This window comes from Natator depressus, chromosome 9, assembly GCF_965152275.1.
Source record: "Natator depressus isolate rNatDep1 chromosome 9, rNatDep2.hap1, whole genome shotgun sequence".
Classification (NCBI taxonomy): Eukaryota; Metazoa; Chordata; order Testudines; family Cheloniidae; genus Natator; species Natator depressus.
This window is the reverse complement of record NC_134242.1, coordinates 15,958,357-15,974,647: the sequence shown is the minus strand read 5'-3', so window position 1 is coordinate 15,974,647 and position 16,291 is coordinate 15,958,357. Positions and strand designations below refer to the sequence as shown.

At 40.5% G+C, this 16,291-nt stretch overlaps 1 protein-coding gene across 6 annotated transcripts in view; it reads right to left on the bottom strand.

The window, feature by feature from the left end:
• TNIK (TRAF2 and NCK interacting kinase) overlaps positions 1–16,291 on the bottom strand; it is a 302,103-nt gene that overhangs the window by 75,120 nt on the left and 210,692 nt on the right. For all 6 annotated transcript variants that reach the window (XM_074963574.1, XM_074963569.1, XM_074963575.1 and 3 more), the window contains exons 10-12: positions 13,309–13,484; positions 9,438–9,504; positions 7,750–7,954 (exon numbers count right to left, since the gene is read on the bottom strand). In XM_074963574.1, the coding sequence (XP_074819675.1) occupies positions 7,750–7,954; positions 9,438–9,504; positions 13,309–13,484 (448 nt within the window). The remainder of the gene's footprint in view (positions 1–7,749; positions 7,955–9,437; positions 9,505–13,308; positions 13,485–16,291) is intronic.

The following is a 16,291-nucleotide window of genomic DNA, read 5'->3' as shown; positions in this document are numbered from 1 at the left end:
GTGTTTTTAAGAGTTTGTCAATTGCTCCCAGAGTGTGGAATAGATGCTCTTCTATACTTTTAGTTTATATTTAGATTAATAAATAGCAGTGCTACAGAAATTTTTATCAGCTGAGGATCTGGGCCCTAGAATGGCACTGAATGAAAGTTCACCAGTATACAACAAGGCACTCGGATTTGTCTCATGTATTCACTGTAAAGATTTGAACTTTATATTTTCTGCCTGGAAGCAGAAAAGAAACCTACAATATTGCCCCGGAATGTGGCTACATAAAACATTGGCTAAATGTGTCTGTCCCCAGTGGTGCTGGAGCAATTTTTATAGTAGGGGTGCTGAAGGCAGAAACCATGTATTTGGGTTGTTATTATTACGTCAAGCCAGGGGGTGTGGTAGCACCCCTGGTTCCAGCACCTATGTTGTCCCTTTCTACTGGTTAGCCTGCACTGAAGAGATGTGTTGATTCAGCTGAGCTACTAGTTGGAATGGCAGCAGTCTTAGCCTTGGTGCTGAAAGTCCTGGGTTCAATGCCTGCTGATAGCCCTAGGGCGGTTATTAGACAGCTATCTTTTCGCAACAATAGAAGGGGAAAAATCAAAAGGTGTTCCAGCCAGCTAAATAACTTTTTGCCATACGAATATTTTCTTTGACGTTATTCAGCTTTGATATTCTTTTGTCTTTCACATCTCTTTTTGTGATTAAATCTCGGACCTGTTTTGGATTCATGTGCCAAACTTTCTGTCTCAATAAAACAAAAAGAGGATGACCCTTGTTTCTTGAATTCTCTTTTATTTTCAGCACCTGCTTATTTTGCTCCCTGACGAACAAGAGTTTGGACCAACTTCTGCTCTCATTTACACTGTTCTGACTTCCATTGTCTTGGAAGTTGCAGCTGTGTAACGGACAACAGAATCTGACACACTGCTTCGAATACAGTCAACAAATGTGAAAAGTTAAGTGGCACCTGTGATCTCAGTGTACACCCCTGTAGGATGGAATCCTGCCAACACAGCTACAGCATTTCTGTGTCCCTGGGTCATCATTTGAACTTTAATTACCTTCCGAGTCAAAAGACTCTGGCTGTAAGTGTCACTAAATCCTTTTAAAAGTTAATAACATACTATCACAGGTTTCTTTTACTAAAGGGATGATCCTTCCGTTAAGAAGACCTCATTAAGCCAGTTTCAGGACACACTGTACTGTAGTGTGTGTGTGTGTGAGAAATATGCAATTTCAGCCACATTCAAGCTAAAATTCCAAGTAATTTTTCAAATACTGTTTTGATGCTAAATAGTTAAGGAAGGACAGGACTCATTCCCTCAACCAATATTGGTTAAGTTGTACAAGACATTAGGAGGTGGTTCCTTTCTGTGGCACTGACTGCTTTTCTTCCCTCCCCTTCATAGCCTTTCCAAATCACATATTCCCCACTCCCTGCTATGATAGACGTCACCCCGGTCCTCTCACTGCTGTCATTTTCCCATGATCAAAACTGAAGTCAGGTACTCCTGGCAGAATGCAGGTTTGAGGATATTCCGCTCTGGGGTGAGGAAGGAGAATAATGCATTCACCTCAGTGCCAGAAGGATGTGGACCAAGTGAGAGGGATGTCACAGAACTATCACAGAAACTGTGAAGACTAAGGCTGAGATTTTCCCATCTGCCTAGTGGATTTAGTTGCACAATTTTCACTGAAATGAATGTGCATCTACATCTCCTAGCTGGCTTTGAAAATCGCAGCCTAAAAGAATAAAATATATGTAGGTTGGTTAATTGACGACCAAAGGGGATATCCCCAAGTGTTTGACAGGTACGAACAGAAGTTCTCAAAGCTCTTGTTGGAGGCTTGTAGAGAGCTGGCTCTCCTCTTTAGTTTCATCAACTGAACTGCATTAAAAGATCACTAACAACATTCAAAACTTTCTTGATTTTACTTTTTCCATGTGAGCATTTTCTTTCTGCGTCACAGGGATGTCATGAGATTGAGTGGGAGGACAAGTGTCCATGAGCAAGTCTTCCTACTAAGCTGTGGTCTACATGATGAAAAAGTTCAAGAATCCCTGATTTAGGATCACCAAAGGAGGGATCATCATACAAGTGATGAGATGACATCAAGGAAAGAAATGCTGAAGAAGGATTTCTGTATGGTGAGCTCTGTTAGGTGGGGGAAGAGGCCATTGCTAGTGAAATGTTGGCAATTCCATGTCTTGGGCTATTTAAAAATAGACAGGACAAAGCAATAGAAAATGACAGGAAGAGGGGCTAGATACCCTGACAGGCCTTTCCCGTCTCTAATTAATATGATTCTATGACATAAGTAACCATATTGCATTTCTGAAGCCCGAGCATAGCATCCTTCGAAGTCACTCTCTTTGGCACTGCACTGACTTCCAGCTGACTCATTCATTCATTCAGCTTGGCCTTCTTTATAGGGATTTATTATGTGTCTGGACACTCTCTATAAACACTGATACATCTGACACTACTAGGCAGGCGGACTTACAAGCCCAAAAAGAGCCACAGGTGCAGGGTGTTTGTGTGACCCAGATTGGGTTTTAAAGGCCAATTTTATTTTATTTTGAAATATCAGTAGCCTCCATCTTCAATCTGCTCTCCTTTTCCTCTTTTTAGAGTGATCTGCTGATGGAGAGCTGCAATCAAGATACATTTTCACTGATCATGCCCAGTGCTCTCCAATCAAACTTTTAAACAGTATAGAGCATATTTTGCTCTTAATTACACCAGTATAAACCGGGAGTAACTCAACGGAAGTCAGTGTAGAACTGCTGCAAGCGAGAACAGCCTCAGGTCCAAAGTAAGAATGCCCTACTGCTGTGAAAGGGCTTGTCCCCACAGTGGGGTAATGCCCGCTACTCTCTAGAGCAAATTCCAAATATTAAAGTAACTTCCTGTGGGCAATAAACTCAAGGGACTGGCAATGACATCCAACCCAATGCACTTGTGATTGCTACCCTTTGGTGACTGTTTGGTGCTCTCAGTCCAGTCCCTGGTGGACAGGTGATCATTACCACAGTTGGCACTAATTGGCATCCTTGAAAGGGTATGTAGACCAAGCTTCCCATTCACCCACGGCGGTGGTTCCACCAGTCAGGATTGAGGCACGCTGACATTGGGCACTACCCTCTTCTGTGGATTCTACCCTCTTCTGTGGATAGAATACTTCAGTCTCCTGGTCTCATGCCATGACCCCTTTCATGAGCATTAAACTCAAGTGGAAAATTATAATAGTTAATTGTTGGGGAGAGAGGGACAAGGAGCCCATTTCCCAAGCTCCCTGAGAGCAAAGCAACTTTGTTTTCACTGAGCCCCACTTCACTATTTTTCTGCTACAATGTATTTTTTTAATGTTCATTGCTAATGGAATAGGTGCAAATGGGATATGGCATGCCAATATACCTGCTATAGATTATGCCCATTGAGAAGTTGTAGGAACTCATACCAGGGATGCAGAGGAAATGTTTATGATATTAGAGGCTAAAACTAGATGTGAGAAAAATGAAACTAAGCAAGAGAAAGTATAAGCTGAATATCGGGGAAAAAATCCATGTTGGCAGTGTGTAATGGGGAGGCATGCCCCTTTAAGGGCTGTGGGGACAGTCAATCCTAGTTATTAAGGACGCATATCTGAGCAGGGTTCAGCTGATTCCCCTATAAGGAGCAGCAGGAAGCTGCAGAGAGAGTGAGTTCTCAGGGAGACCAGAGTGGAGTGCAAAGGCTGCTGGGAGGGAATAGGCTCCAGCAGAGAAACCTGGGACTTCAGACAGGAAAGGTCTGGGAGTGGCCTGGTAAGAGAACAAATGGATGGACTTGAGGAGGAACTTGAGAACTTTCTTTGTTTTTTATGATCATAAAACCAGAACCTGAGAAGGGCTGTGAAGGGAAAGTGTGTGTGAATTACTGAAGAAGTTCCATGAAGTGGGAAAATGAGGCGGGGACTGCTTGCTGGCCACCTTGAGGGGCTGTTTGGTGCCCTATTGCTTGAGCCATTTAAAACTAGAATAAGACAGACATTGTACAGAATGATCCTGAATTTGCAAGGGGAAGGACAAGCCAACCTAACAGGTCTTCCTATCCCTGATTTCTACATATGTTCTATGAGATTCCCCACTACATTCATAGCTACATCCTAGAAATATGTATAAACAGACTAGACAGACCAGCTATATGCCATAGTTAGGGGGTGATTTTGTTGCAAGGTCACAGATTCCATGAATTCCCCCCTTCCTCTATATAAATGGTCATAAAAGGTCACCCCCACTGTGGAAATACAGGGCTAGTTCTGTGACTTCAAAACAAAGTCATCCTCCTAACTATGGCATATACATAGTATACCTACATCTAATTCTACCTACACATATTATAGAATATAGATATTAAAGTGGCAAGAACCACACAGAATGCACAGTCGATGGATGATTTATCTATTGCCAGAAACCTGCCTGCTCTGGATAAAATGTTAAAACAAACAATGTCTCAATTAGGAACATAGGAATTGCCAGAGTGGAAAGACCAGTGGTCCATCTAACCAGTGCCAGCTGCTTTAGAGCAAGGTGCATGCAACCCCACAGCAGGCAATTATGGAATAACCTGCCCTAGGGAAAGTTTTGTGCTAACCCCGAAGCACGAGAGTTTACATCCCCTCAAAAACTCTATTTAATCCTTACTATAGCAATTCTTGATTTCTTGCCATCTATATAAATGATAGCCAATACATATAATAAACAAGACTGTTTTTTCTCTTCTTACTAACACTAACGGCTTGTCTACATGGGGAAAAGGCCTGGAATAGCTATTGCTGAATAGCTGTTCCACACTAGCTCCCTGCACTAACTCATACTCCGTACCAAGGGTGCCTTTGCGCAGTTTAGGGTAATCCACTTTGGAAATGGATTACTCTAAATTTAGCATAGAATAAGAGCATCTACACAGGGAGTGAGTGCAGAATAGCTATTTCATTTTATATTCACCCCCTTGCTATTTCTGCACTAGCTTCCCTATGAATTGCCCATGTAGACAAGCCCGAATAACCTTACTATTGGTTGGAGGTGGCAGTATAAAACTGGTAGAGAGATCTTCAGCCATATAGGCAACTCCACTTTCACAAGCAGATCCCAAAGGTGGCAGTGAAAAAAAAATCCATGTGCACCTGCAAGCCCATCCCCCCACCCCCATCTGGGGTACCTAAGTATCTCTTTATACATGCAATTATCCAGTCCACATGAAGATATTTTTGCGAGTGCCCATAACCCCCACATTTCAAAATTTGACCCAAAGTGACTTATGAAACAGCAGCAGTTGTAAAATTTGAAGACATTGCAAACAGTGAAACCAACAGATCATATTAGTTTGACTCATAATGCCAGCAGCTAGAGGGTTTTCACTGACACGCTCTTATTCAGCAACTTGAGAAAACCACCAGTTTCCTGACAAAGACAATTGCTGCTGCTGCTAAAAACACCAACTGAGAGCACAAGATATACCCTCAGACACTAGGTTAGCCACTGCTTGACTCACAGCTTCTTGTGTCTGCTCTACGAGAACACACAAGCGGGGGCAGAGACTTGGTGTGTACAGCCTCAGATGTAAGAGGAAGCAAGGCACAAAGTTGCTTTTCACAAAAATTCAGCAGTCATTTGAAATAAGAGCATGAGACAAAATGAAATGTTGACATCAGAATCGGGTTTGGGTTAAGGATGCCGTTCAATTAGGGCTGCACTTCCTTCTCTTGCACTGTGTGGCATGACAAAACAGCTGAAAGCCTTCTGCCTCCCCAACCCCTTTGGCTCATAATATATTTTCCTCTGATTTTAAAACCTAAAATTTTAAAGGGACATGTCGACTGGGAAGGAGGCAATGAGAGAACAGCCCAGGGTACTTTTCCAGTTACCCAGAGTTAAGGCATTAGTTTCAATAGCTGGATGCAGTGACATCAATTTTGAATAGAAAGAGAGTGGAAAGAGAAAAGGGAGTGACTTTTCCAGAGCCACATACAAACTAGAGGACTGATCTTGCAACATGTTCAACATTTCCAGGCCCAAATATAAAATGAGCCCCTCACAGGAGAGATCCCTGTGGAGCCCAGCCAAGGGGATTAGAGCTCTAAATTCAAACCCTGTTTGGGGAAGAGAGAGAATGATTTGCTTCAATTTAAAGGTAGCATATTAATACCCTACTAAGTCGAGTAAGTATTGTATTTATTATAGGATTTCAGCTAATCTAGTGTCTGCTTTTATTCTGCTCCTGTTCCATTTCTCTATTGCTTGCAGCAACATCCATTTGCACAATGGCAGAGTCAGCTTCCCGTACGATAGTCCTCAAATAATCACTTACGATACTGCAAGGGATTTTTTAGTGTGTGGAATTCTATTCCTCTTTTCAAAGCTACGCTTGACTCATCAACAATATAGAGAAAAAAGAAAAAACCTGACCTGCAATTTATCAAGTGTAGAACATGCTGCACACTAACAATGTTACAGACCAACACATCTACCAGACTGGAAAATGCTTAGCTTGTGCTTTGCCCCTCTGCTGTTTACAGCCCTGAAGGAGGCTAACAGAACCACCTTGAAGAACAACCACTCGCTGCTCTTACAAAGCGTACAATCAGCTGCTTGAAATTCTTTCATGTCTAAGCTTTTAGCCTGAGGTATATTATCCAGTGCAATGGACCCCTAGAAAATTTATGGAGATTTAGGTTAAATATAACAGACACTTTGGCCGGTTCAAATTAATGGAGTGGATGCCCTGATAGCCCATTTGCCGCAAAGTGTTTTTCCTACCAGTGACCTCTTTGCAAAGCTAGTTTAATTGCTCTTAACGTATGGACCCTTAAATGAGGCAGTTGGGATGACTCCAGGGCAAGACAGACAATGAGTTTCTTTATGAGAGACCATGTCAAAAGGTAGAAACAGGTGAAACCCCTCTACTCTTTCGTAGACCATTCTGTAACACAAGAACAAAGGGGTCACTCAATGAAGCTAATGGCTGGTCAATTTGAAGCAAAAGGAAATACTTGATGGGGTATGTACTCAGCCTCTGAGATTCACTGATACGCAGAGTCAAATACTATAGTTGTATTCTAAATGGGATGGATAATTTTATGACCAAAAATGTTTGTAGTTAGTATGCTAAGACCAGGGTAATCAAATGGCATGCTTAGGGACATAAACTAATCATTGCAGAAGCCAGAAAGGAATTTGTCCTGCCCCCTCCATGTACATCATTGCATAACAGGGCTTAAGATGGACTTAAGTGGTACATAGGACCTGTGCAGATATTATGGGGGATTTTCAGCTTCCTCTCAAGCATCAGGCACATGCCACCACAAAAGGAAGGATAATGAATTTGCTGGACCACTGGTCCAATCTGGCATGGTAAACTTTAGCGTGTGACAGACCTTAGAACAAAATGCATCTACAGGGGAACCTCACATCTGACAAATGTTTCTGGGGACTCTTTTCCGTTCATTATAATGAATGCTCATTACCGTAAATGAGCCTGACTGACTTCAGAGGAGACAGTCACTTGGACAGCCTGGTGAAGAGTAGTATAAGACCACACATAGAACAGGGATGGACAGGCTTTATGTTCAACAAAGCATTTTGGTTTGTCCTAGCAAGGGTAGAACATATTCCTTTTAAACAGGTTGAGAGCAGTATCTTGGTTCTCCTACAAAAAATATGACCCATTGCAGTGTCATTTAAAAGCCCATTTCATGACCCTGAGTAATTACCTCCTCCAGCCTTCGCCTTTGCTCTTTCTGCTCCTCAATCCGCTTTTGCCGCTCTGCTAGCAGTTGCCGCTTGTGCTCTTCATTCTCTCGCTGCTGCTGCTCCAGCTGCTGCCGTCGGAGGGCCTCTGAACGTTCCTTATTTGCTAGCTGAAGCCTCAAGAAATCCCGTCTCAGCGTTGACTCTCCAGGCAGATTTAGGATGGAGCTTCACAGGGAAAAAGCATCAGAGGCATTCTAACCATGTGTTTATGCTCCCGACAGAGAAATTCTGCATCTGTATTTATGTTTAACTCCCTTTCCCTTTTGGCTTTGCATTTTGCCATTGAAAGTATAACAAGTGAAGTGCTGGCACAGTATTTGGTGAAGGAAACCAGGGAATCACAAATGGACGAGGTAGAACAGTTCAGAGACTTGCCAGGTGAGATGCAGCAGTTGTTCTGCTGTCTCATTTTTTACATGGGTTCAGGAGACAACAAGCTTAGTGGTGGATCAGCCTTGAATTTGTGGCATAGCTCACATGACGAGAGGGTCATCACACTGTTCACAAGCTCACTAGTAATTTATGTCTCTAAACCAAAGTCTCTTCCATTGCAGTGGCTTGCACTATATTTAGTTGTTCACAAAGCAGATTTAGTGTGAATCATTGAAATAAAAATACCAAATTACCTCAGTAAAACAATGGAATAACCTGATACTAATTACAATGATTCTTAAAAATGTCATCAAAAGAAAGTTCAACCACTGTTTAGCTTGAAGAAGCAACCGGAAAGGTTTCATGATGAGAAACTACACATAAATAGGGAGCTATACTTGGAAATAAAGGACCACATGGTCAAGAACTGTCTTTAAATTGAGCCTACAATTTTACCACACCTAAATTCCTGCCCATGCAGTTTCCCACATCTAGGTTCTTGTGAGCATAAACATTTGCATGTGCAAAATTCCTTCAAACATGTAAATCAGTTAGTTAAGCAAGCTGTGTACTTAGCCATCTAACAGTCTGGTTTGTTTATGCAAATATACTTGCATATACAGTTTTATGTATATAAGATGTGAAAAACTGCAAGAACAATTTTAGAGGCTTGATCCAAATGAGTATATGGAAATGTTCATCTGTATATCGAAAAATTGGTCAGATTAGGGATAGAAATTCAGACATGTTAGGGGGTGGATACTGCTGATAGGACCTTGACAGCCTGGCGTTGATGAATTTTGAGGCCAGTGACTAAGCAGGCAAGTTACACAGCTGTCCTCATATCATCATATGAAAGAGAAAATACAGCTGCTGTTATTACCCTAGGTTTTTCTGTTTTTAAGAAAGAATAGAGTAAAATAATTATCACTGAGAGATCAATGCAGTTTTAAACCCACAGTGTACCGATGCTCACCAGTGAATAGTGCAATATATGGAACCTCTGCTTCTTTGTGGCATTAGCATACTGTATTGTAAATCGCAAAGAAAATAAGGTATTGCTTCTTCTCAGCCTTCTGGTCAGGGTGAGCCATAGCATCAATTTAATATCCAGGCATCATCTATCAGAGGGACTATATATCCCACCTTTGCATGGGATAGACTCAATGACCAAATTGGTCTTTTTCCATCTCTAGCTCATACAATCCTATAATCCTAACCAATTTTGTACACAGTCAGAGAGATACAAGGGGAGAAATGAGCAACTGATTTTTACCTGGGTTCTCCAGAGTCATTTTCTTCTTCCTCTTCCTCACTTCCACTGTATTCATACTCTGTCTCATCTAGGAATATAACTGAATGTTAGGTTTCAGAGTAGCAGCCGTGTTAGTCTGTATTCACAAAAAGAAAAGGAGTACTTGTGGCAGCTTGGAGACTAACCAATTTATTTGAGCATAAGCTTTCGTGAGCTACAGCTCACTTCATCGGATGCATAAAGTGGAAAATACAGTGAGGAGATTTATATACACACAGACCATGAAAAAATGCATATTGTAAGGAGAGTGATCACTTAAGATGAGCTATTACCAGCAGGAGAGTGGGGTGGGGGGAGAGAAAACCTTTTGAAGTGATAATCAAGGTGGGCCATTTCCAGCACATTTCCAGGACTTAACAAGAACATCTGAGGAACAGTGTGTGTGTGTGTGTGTGGGGGGGAATAAACAAGGGGAAATAGTTTTACTTAGTATAATGACTCAACCACTCCCAGTCTCTATTCAAGCCTAAGTTAATTGTATCCAATTTGCAAATGAATTCCAATTCAGCAGTCTCTCGTTGGAGTCTGTTTTCGAAGTTTTTTTGTTGAAGGATAATCACTTTGAGATCAGAAATCGAGTGACCAGAGAGATTGAAGTGTTCTCCGACTGGTTTATGAATATTATAATTCTTGACATTTGATTTGTGTCCATTTATTCTTTTACATAGAGACTGTCCAGTTTGGCCAATGTACATGGCAGAGGGGCATTGCTGGCACATGATGGCTTATATCACATTGGTAGATGTGCAGGTGAACAAGCCTCTGATAGTGTGGCTGATGTGATTAGGCCCTATGATGGTGTCCCCTAAATAGATATGTGGGCACAGTTGGCAACGGGCTTTGTTGCAGGGATAGGTTCCTGGGTTAGTGGTTCTTTTGTGTGGTTGCTGGTGAGTATTTGCTTCAGGCTGGGGGGCTGTCTGTAAGCAAGGACTGGCCTGTCTCCCAAGATTTGTGAGAGTGATGGGTCGTCCCTCAGGATAGATTGTAGATCCTTGATAATGCGCTGGAGAGGTTTTAGTTGGGGTCTGAAGGTGATGGCTAGTGGCGTTCTGTTACTTTCTTTGTTGGGCCTGTCCTGTAGTAGGTGACTTCTGGGTACTCTTCTGGCTCTGTCAATCTGTTTCTTCACTTCAGCAGGTGGGTATTGTAGTTGTAAGCATTCAAGCATTCTTACAACTACAACCTCCCCCCCCCCACTGTTCCTCAGACGTTCTTGTTAAGTCCTGGAAATGGCCCACCTTGATTATCACTTCAAAAGGTTTTCTCTCCCCCCACCCCACTCTTCTGCTGGTAATAGCTCATCTTAAGTGATCACTCTCCTTACAATGTGTATTTTTTCATGGTCTGTGTGTATATAAATCTCCTCACTGTATTTTCCACTTTATGCATCCGATGAAGTGAGCTGTAGCTCACGAAAGCTTATGTTCAAATAAATTGGTTAGTCTCTAAGGTGCCAAAAGTACTCCTTTTCTTTTAAAGATAAGCTGTTACCAGCAGGAGAGTGGGGTGGGAGGAAGTTTTGTTTCATGGTCTCTGTGTGTATATAATGTCTTCTGCAGTTTCCACGATATGCTATGCATCCGATGAAGTGAGCTGTAGCTCACGAAAGCTCATGCTCAAATAAACTGGTTAGTCTCTAAGGTGCCACAAGTACTCCTTTTCTTTTTTCTTTTCTTTTAACTGAATGTTAGTGCCCTTTACTGGACTCATTTGTTTTTCTACTGCTTGAAGATCCAGATGCTCTGGTATGAGAATAGAAATGGGAGTTTTATTTTATGTTATTCTGGGAAAATCAGTAATATTCTCAAGTTTTTTGCCCAAAAAGTCTGATTCTAAATGAGGGCCACAAAGCCAAGGAAATTTAGTCGAAAGCTGAATGCATTCAGCTTTGACTAAGAATACAGCAGTCACTGTGCAGTGGCTGTCTGACATGCCGTACACTCCTTTGCACAATGGGATGAGTTAAGGATGGAGTTTCAGTCTAAATTCTGATTACAGTGTTCCCGACTCAACACTCAACACGGATCTATATCAACAGAGCAGAAAGATGCTGATGTAAAGATAGAAACTGCCAACACCCTTTTGTAAAATAAAAATAGAACATTAAACAAATGACAAATGTGTAAAGTACAATTTCTAAACCTCATCTCCAGGAACACTCTTGCAAAAGTTAAGATCCAGGGCAGAATTCTACAGCAACAAGCCTGTGACACTGGGATTTAAACACTGTTTCGAAGGCATAAACTTCCTTTTCCCTAAACATATGCACTTTTCTCTCTCCTATTAATATCCGTATTGATATTTCCCAGTCAATGAAGGCGTCTACATAAATACCCAATTACAATGCTGTACCACATTCTGCAATTTCAGAATTGGGATATAAGTGAAATGTAGAATCTTTATCAGATGAAGAGAATTATAGGAAAAGAAAGGCTCACATTTATCCAATTATTTTCCATCTCTAGGGTACAACCTTCATTTGCCAGCCTAAATACATTTAATACTTCACTAGTATCTGGCTTTATTGTTTTCATTTTACTGAAAAAAATATCAGGAAATGGAATTTAAGCATGAAAAAATGATATTGCTTAAAAGAAATCAGAGAAATAGTGATGTGTTAATTGGCCGGATTCTACAAAAAAATTCAGCCCTTGAGATCAAAAATAGAATACAGTACACATGCAAATGTTGGCACTGGCAATATATTATTTTAACAAGTTTGTTTATCTATTGAGTCCTCCTTTTATGAGACTTCACTGTGCCTCAGTATGATTTAAGTCAGTTCATTGAAAATGTATTTGTTTCAATTGGTTAGTCCTGTAGCAGACATTGTTGTAAGCTCTTTGGGGCAGAGACTTGGTTTTTATTTGTACAGACCATTGCACAGTTTATAAATATGATTTGTGTTGTGCCATTTTATAACATGACATAAGAAAATATGACTTTAGTGGGTTCCACCTTCTGTGTCTGCATGGTGTGTATACATGCGTACATACTCAATTATAAATGCACACTCACAAAGTGTTTAGATTCAACATTACAACTGCACACTAGGCCCCTATCCTGCTCCTAGTGAAGTGAATGGTAAAACTCCCATTGTCTTCAGTGGTGCAAGATCAGATGCTAAATAATAATAGACATTAGATCTGGCCAAGAAATGATTTTTGTTCCTGTGAAAAAATTAAACAAACACAAATTAGTATTTGTTGATTTTTTTTTTCAAGTTACTGGGTTTTCATTGAAAACCAACCCCCTACATGTCTCAATTTTTGTTGTTGTTTTTAATGAAAACTTAAGAAAATTGAAGAGGGTTGAAAGCAGACATTTCCTGCCCCCAAACAAAACACATTTTTCATCAGAAAAAAAGTTTTGAATGAAAAACTTGGACCAGTTCTAATAGTAATGGTGCTTTGGCTTTGTTGACACAGTCTGAGCTGTGATTTAACTGACTTGGTAGATCCCTGCAGCTCCCCTGGTGTGGACTCTTATTACAGGTGCAGAATGCTATATTTTAACTTTACTTACACAAGTAAGAAATTAATTTAAGCAAAACTGAAATCGCTTACCCTTCATTTAAAATAAGAGTGTCCACACTTAAATACGTGCACCCATTTAATTAAATCAGTTTCTAAATGAGTAAAATTCATGTTCAAACTGTGACCAGCCCTAAGCATAGTCTGATCTCAGTACAGCATCATGGCACAGTCCTTGGGGCAGGGACTCTATTATGTGTTTATCCTTTGCCTAACACAGCAGGGCCTTGGTCTATGATTGAGGTCCCAGGTCCTACCATAATACATATAATAGCCCCTTCTGCTTGGCTGCTAACCTTTTTCTCCTCGCTTCTTCTTAGTCCTATCAATATGGTCCTTAAGCTGAATGCGAACCTGCCTTTCATTAGGCTGGTCTCGAATAAATGGGTGTTTCATCAGCTGTTCAGTTGTTGGTCTCTGACTGTGGTTCTTCACCAGGCAGCTCTCAATGAATGACTGGAATTTTTTAGACCTAGCAGAGAAAGAAAAATAAGTAACTGTGTTAAAAAGAAACCACAAATCCAGAATTACATCCAGTAAAAACGAGTCAGACATTTTCTGGATATTTAAAAGGACCAGCCAGCTTGAATTTTTTTGTTTGTTTGCAAATTGACTAAATTTTTAAAAATTGGATTATTGTTAGAATGTATCCTTTCAATAGTATTTTTCTGAAATAATTTTTCTCATCTCCTGTTGATGGTTAGAAGGATCTCTCTATTGCTCATTATAAAACACAGATAGAGGGAAACAATTATTTATAACTATCTATTACTGCATTTTCTATGCGGTAATGGATTTCTGGGGTGAAGTGGGATAAGCAAAGTGATTTACTTTTACTCAACTGATATTACACAGATTTTTAAATATTTATAGTTTGTACAATCTCCTACTCATTCTTGCTGTTCTTAGCCCTTCACTTACTCCCACCAGGAGCTTGGTCAGCATGCACTAATCCCATAAGGCATTACATCTTGGCTATAGTATGTTTGTGAGATCTACACTGTCAGCAGGTATCCATACTGCTTCAACCTCCACCCATTTGTGGATCAAAACTAATGACCTGCCATTCTTGCTGTGCGGGGTAGAAGTGGGAATGAGGCTGTGTTGACTTAGCCTGGCCCATCCTCCCCTCCTTGCTTTGCTACAAAGAGTTAAACTAAACTCCAGCCAAAGCAAATCTGAGAAAACAAATTTCTCTTGGCCTCGGATTTTGCATATCAAAAGTTCTGCCTGGAACTAATTTCAGCACATTATAAACCCAAGAGAATAAGGATTTACAAGAAGGAGATGCTGACAGACCGCTATGGTGCATGTTGCTTTAGTAAACTGGAACATTTGTGTAAATTAATGTCAGAAGCCAACTGATATTACAGAATTGCATTGAGAGATAAAACAATAAGCTTTCAGGGATTTTATTTTTAAACTGTCAGACTAAAAAGTGATTTATCTTCTAAGTATTAATCCATACAAATTGGGATGTGAAAATAAACACTACTGGCTCCAATAAAATCCCCCACCCAGATTTATTAATGAGCAAATCTCTCCTATCTACCCTCCCTCTAAAGAACAGTTTCTTGGTGGATTCCAGAAGGAGAAAGTTGGGTGAAGCTTTATTCAGCCCAGTTCTTTGTACAAGTTAAAGTAGAGACTGAGGCTCTGAGCCTGTATTTTGATCCATGTGGGCAGACCCCTTCATGTATGTGGAGCCACAACAGCACTGAGGATCTAATTGCAGGATCAGGGCCTGGATCATTACAGAGAAATGAAGCCAAAGACTGTACTATCCGGTACGCTGGACAACAAAAGCAACTGAAAACATCTCATTTAAGTGAGACTCTATTTTATAGAATCTGTTTGCTTAAAACAAACCTTGCAAAAGTAATTTGCTGTCCCCTGCTGAAGTGAACTACCCCAAGAATCAGTGTTTAATTACATATTTAAAGTGTTTATTTGACAGTTATTGTACATAAATACCAATTGGTTATGAATTGACTCTTCCTTGGGTTTAACGGGGATATAAAATGCCTACATGTAAATGATCATGAATCCCAGCTGCCAGTAGTTTGATTTTGTGTTGCAGTACATTCCATTAGATTAGTACCTCCTGTTTACCCAGTCTGCTTATATGCAGTACTAATATTTTAATATACACATGAAAGTTAGTTAGGTATTGACACTACAGACCACAAAAATGTCAAACTAAGTCAAATTATATTATAAGCACAGATATTAGTGAGACATTCAATGTTTTACTGGAAAGCAAATATACACTTTGCACTGCCAGTCTGACAGGTAGTCTTACAACAGCACTTAAAAAGTGGCCTCTCTTTGCATGTGTGCATGAGATCATCTGTGCATGTATTTTTCAAACATATGCATGTGCATGTAGTGAAATTTATAAAACCTACTTGTATACTTTTCTAGCAAGCTCTGGCTTCTACTTTAAGGGGGGAAACACTGCAGAACTTGGCATTCTCATATGGCTTTAATCCTAATAAGGCAAAACTTTGCTATTTCAAAAGTTTTTCACTTTGAGTTTTTGGATTTTTTTGAATATGAAATTCAAAGTGAAATTCAGGGAGTTGGAACCTTCTTGAATCAAAGGGGAAAGAAGGACCGCCCAAATCCCTATGAAACAGACCTGCAGCAACACACAGCTCTATCTTAGAGACTAACCAGTTTATTTGAGCATGAGCTTTCGTGAGCTACAGCTCACTTCATCGGATGCATAGCATATCGTGGAAACTGCAGAAGACATTATATACACACACAGGAGAGTGGGGTGGGAGGAAGTTTTGTTTCATGGTCTCTGTGTGTATATAATGTCTTCTGCAGTTTCCACGATATGCTATGCATCCGATGAAGTGAGCTGTAGCTCACGAAAGCTCATGCTCAAATAAACTGGTTAGTCTCTAAGGTGCCACAAGTACTCCTTTTCTTTTTACGAATACAGACTAACACGGCTGTTACTCTGAAAACAGCTCTATCTGTAGCCCTGCATTCTGTCACAATGCAAGTCCTGGTTAGCATACAAAACAAAACCCAGCTTTCTGAAAAATGACCTATAAAGCTCTGACAAGGATGGGGCTAATGGAATGCCCACCTTCATCCAGAAACTGCTAAGAGTCCTGCGGGTAACATGTTGAACAAATCCTCCTGGTATTCAGCAAGTGTAACATGTGAGAATAACCAAGCATTTCTTTAACAATATTATGGTTCAACACCTAAACCATGCAACTTTTCAGGGCCAGGTTATCTGCTGGGGTAACTCCATGGAAG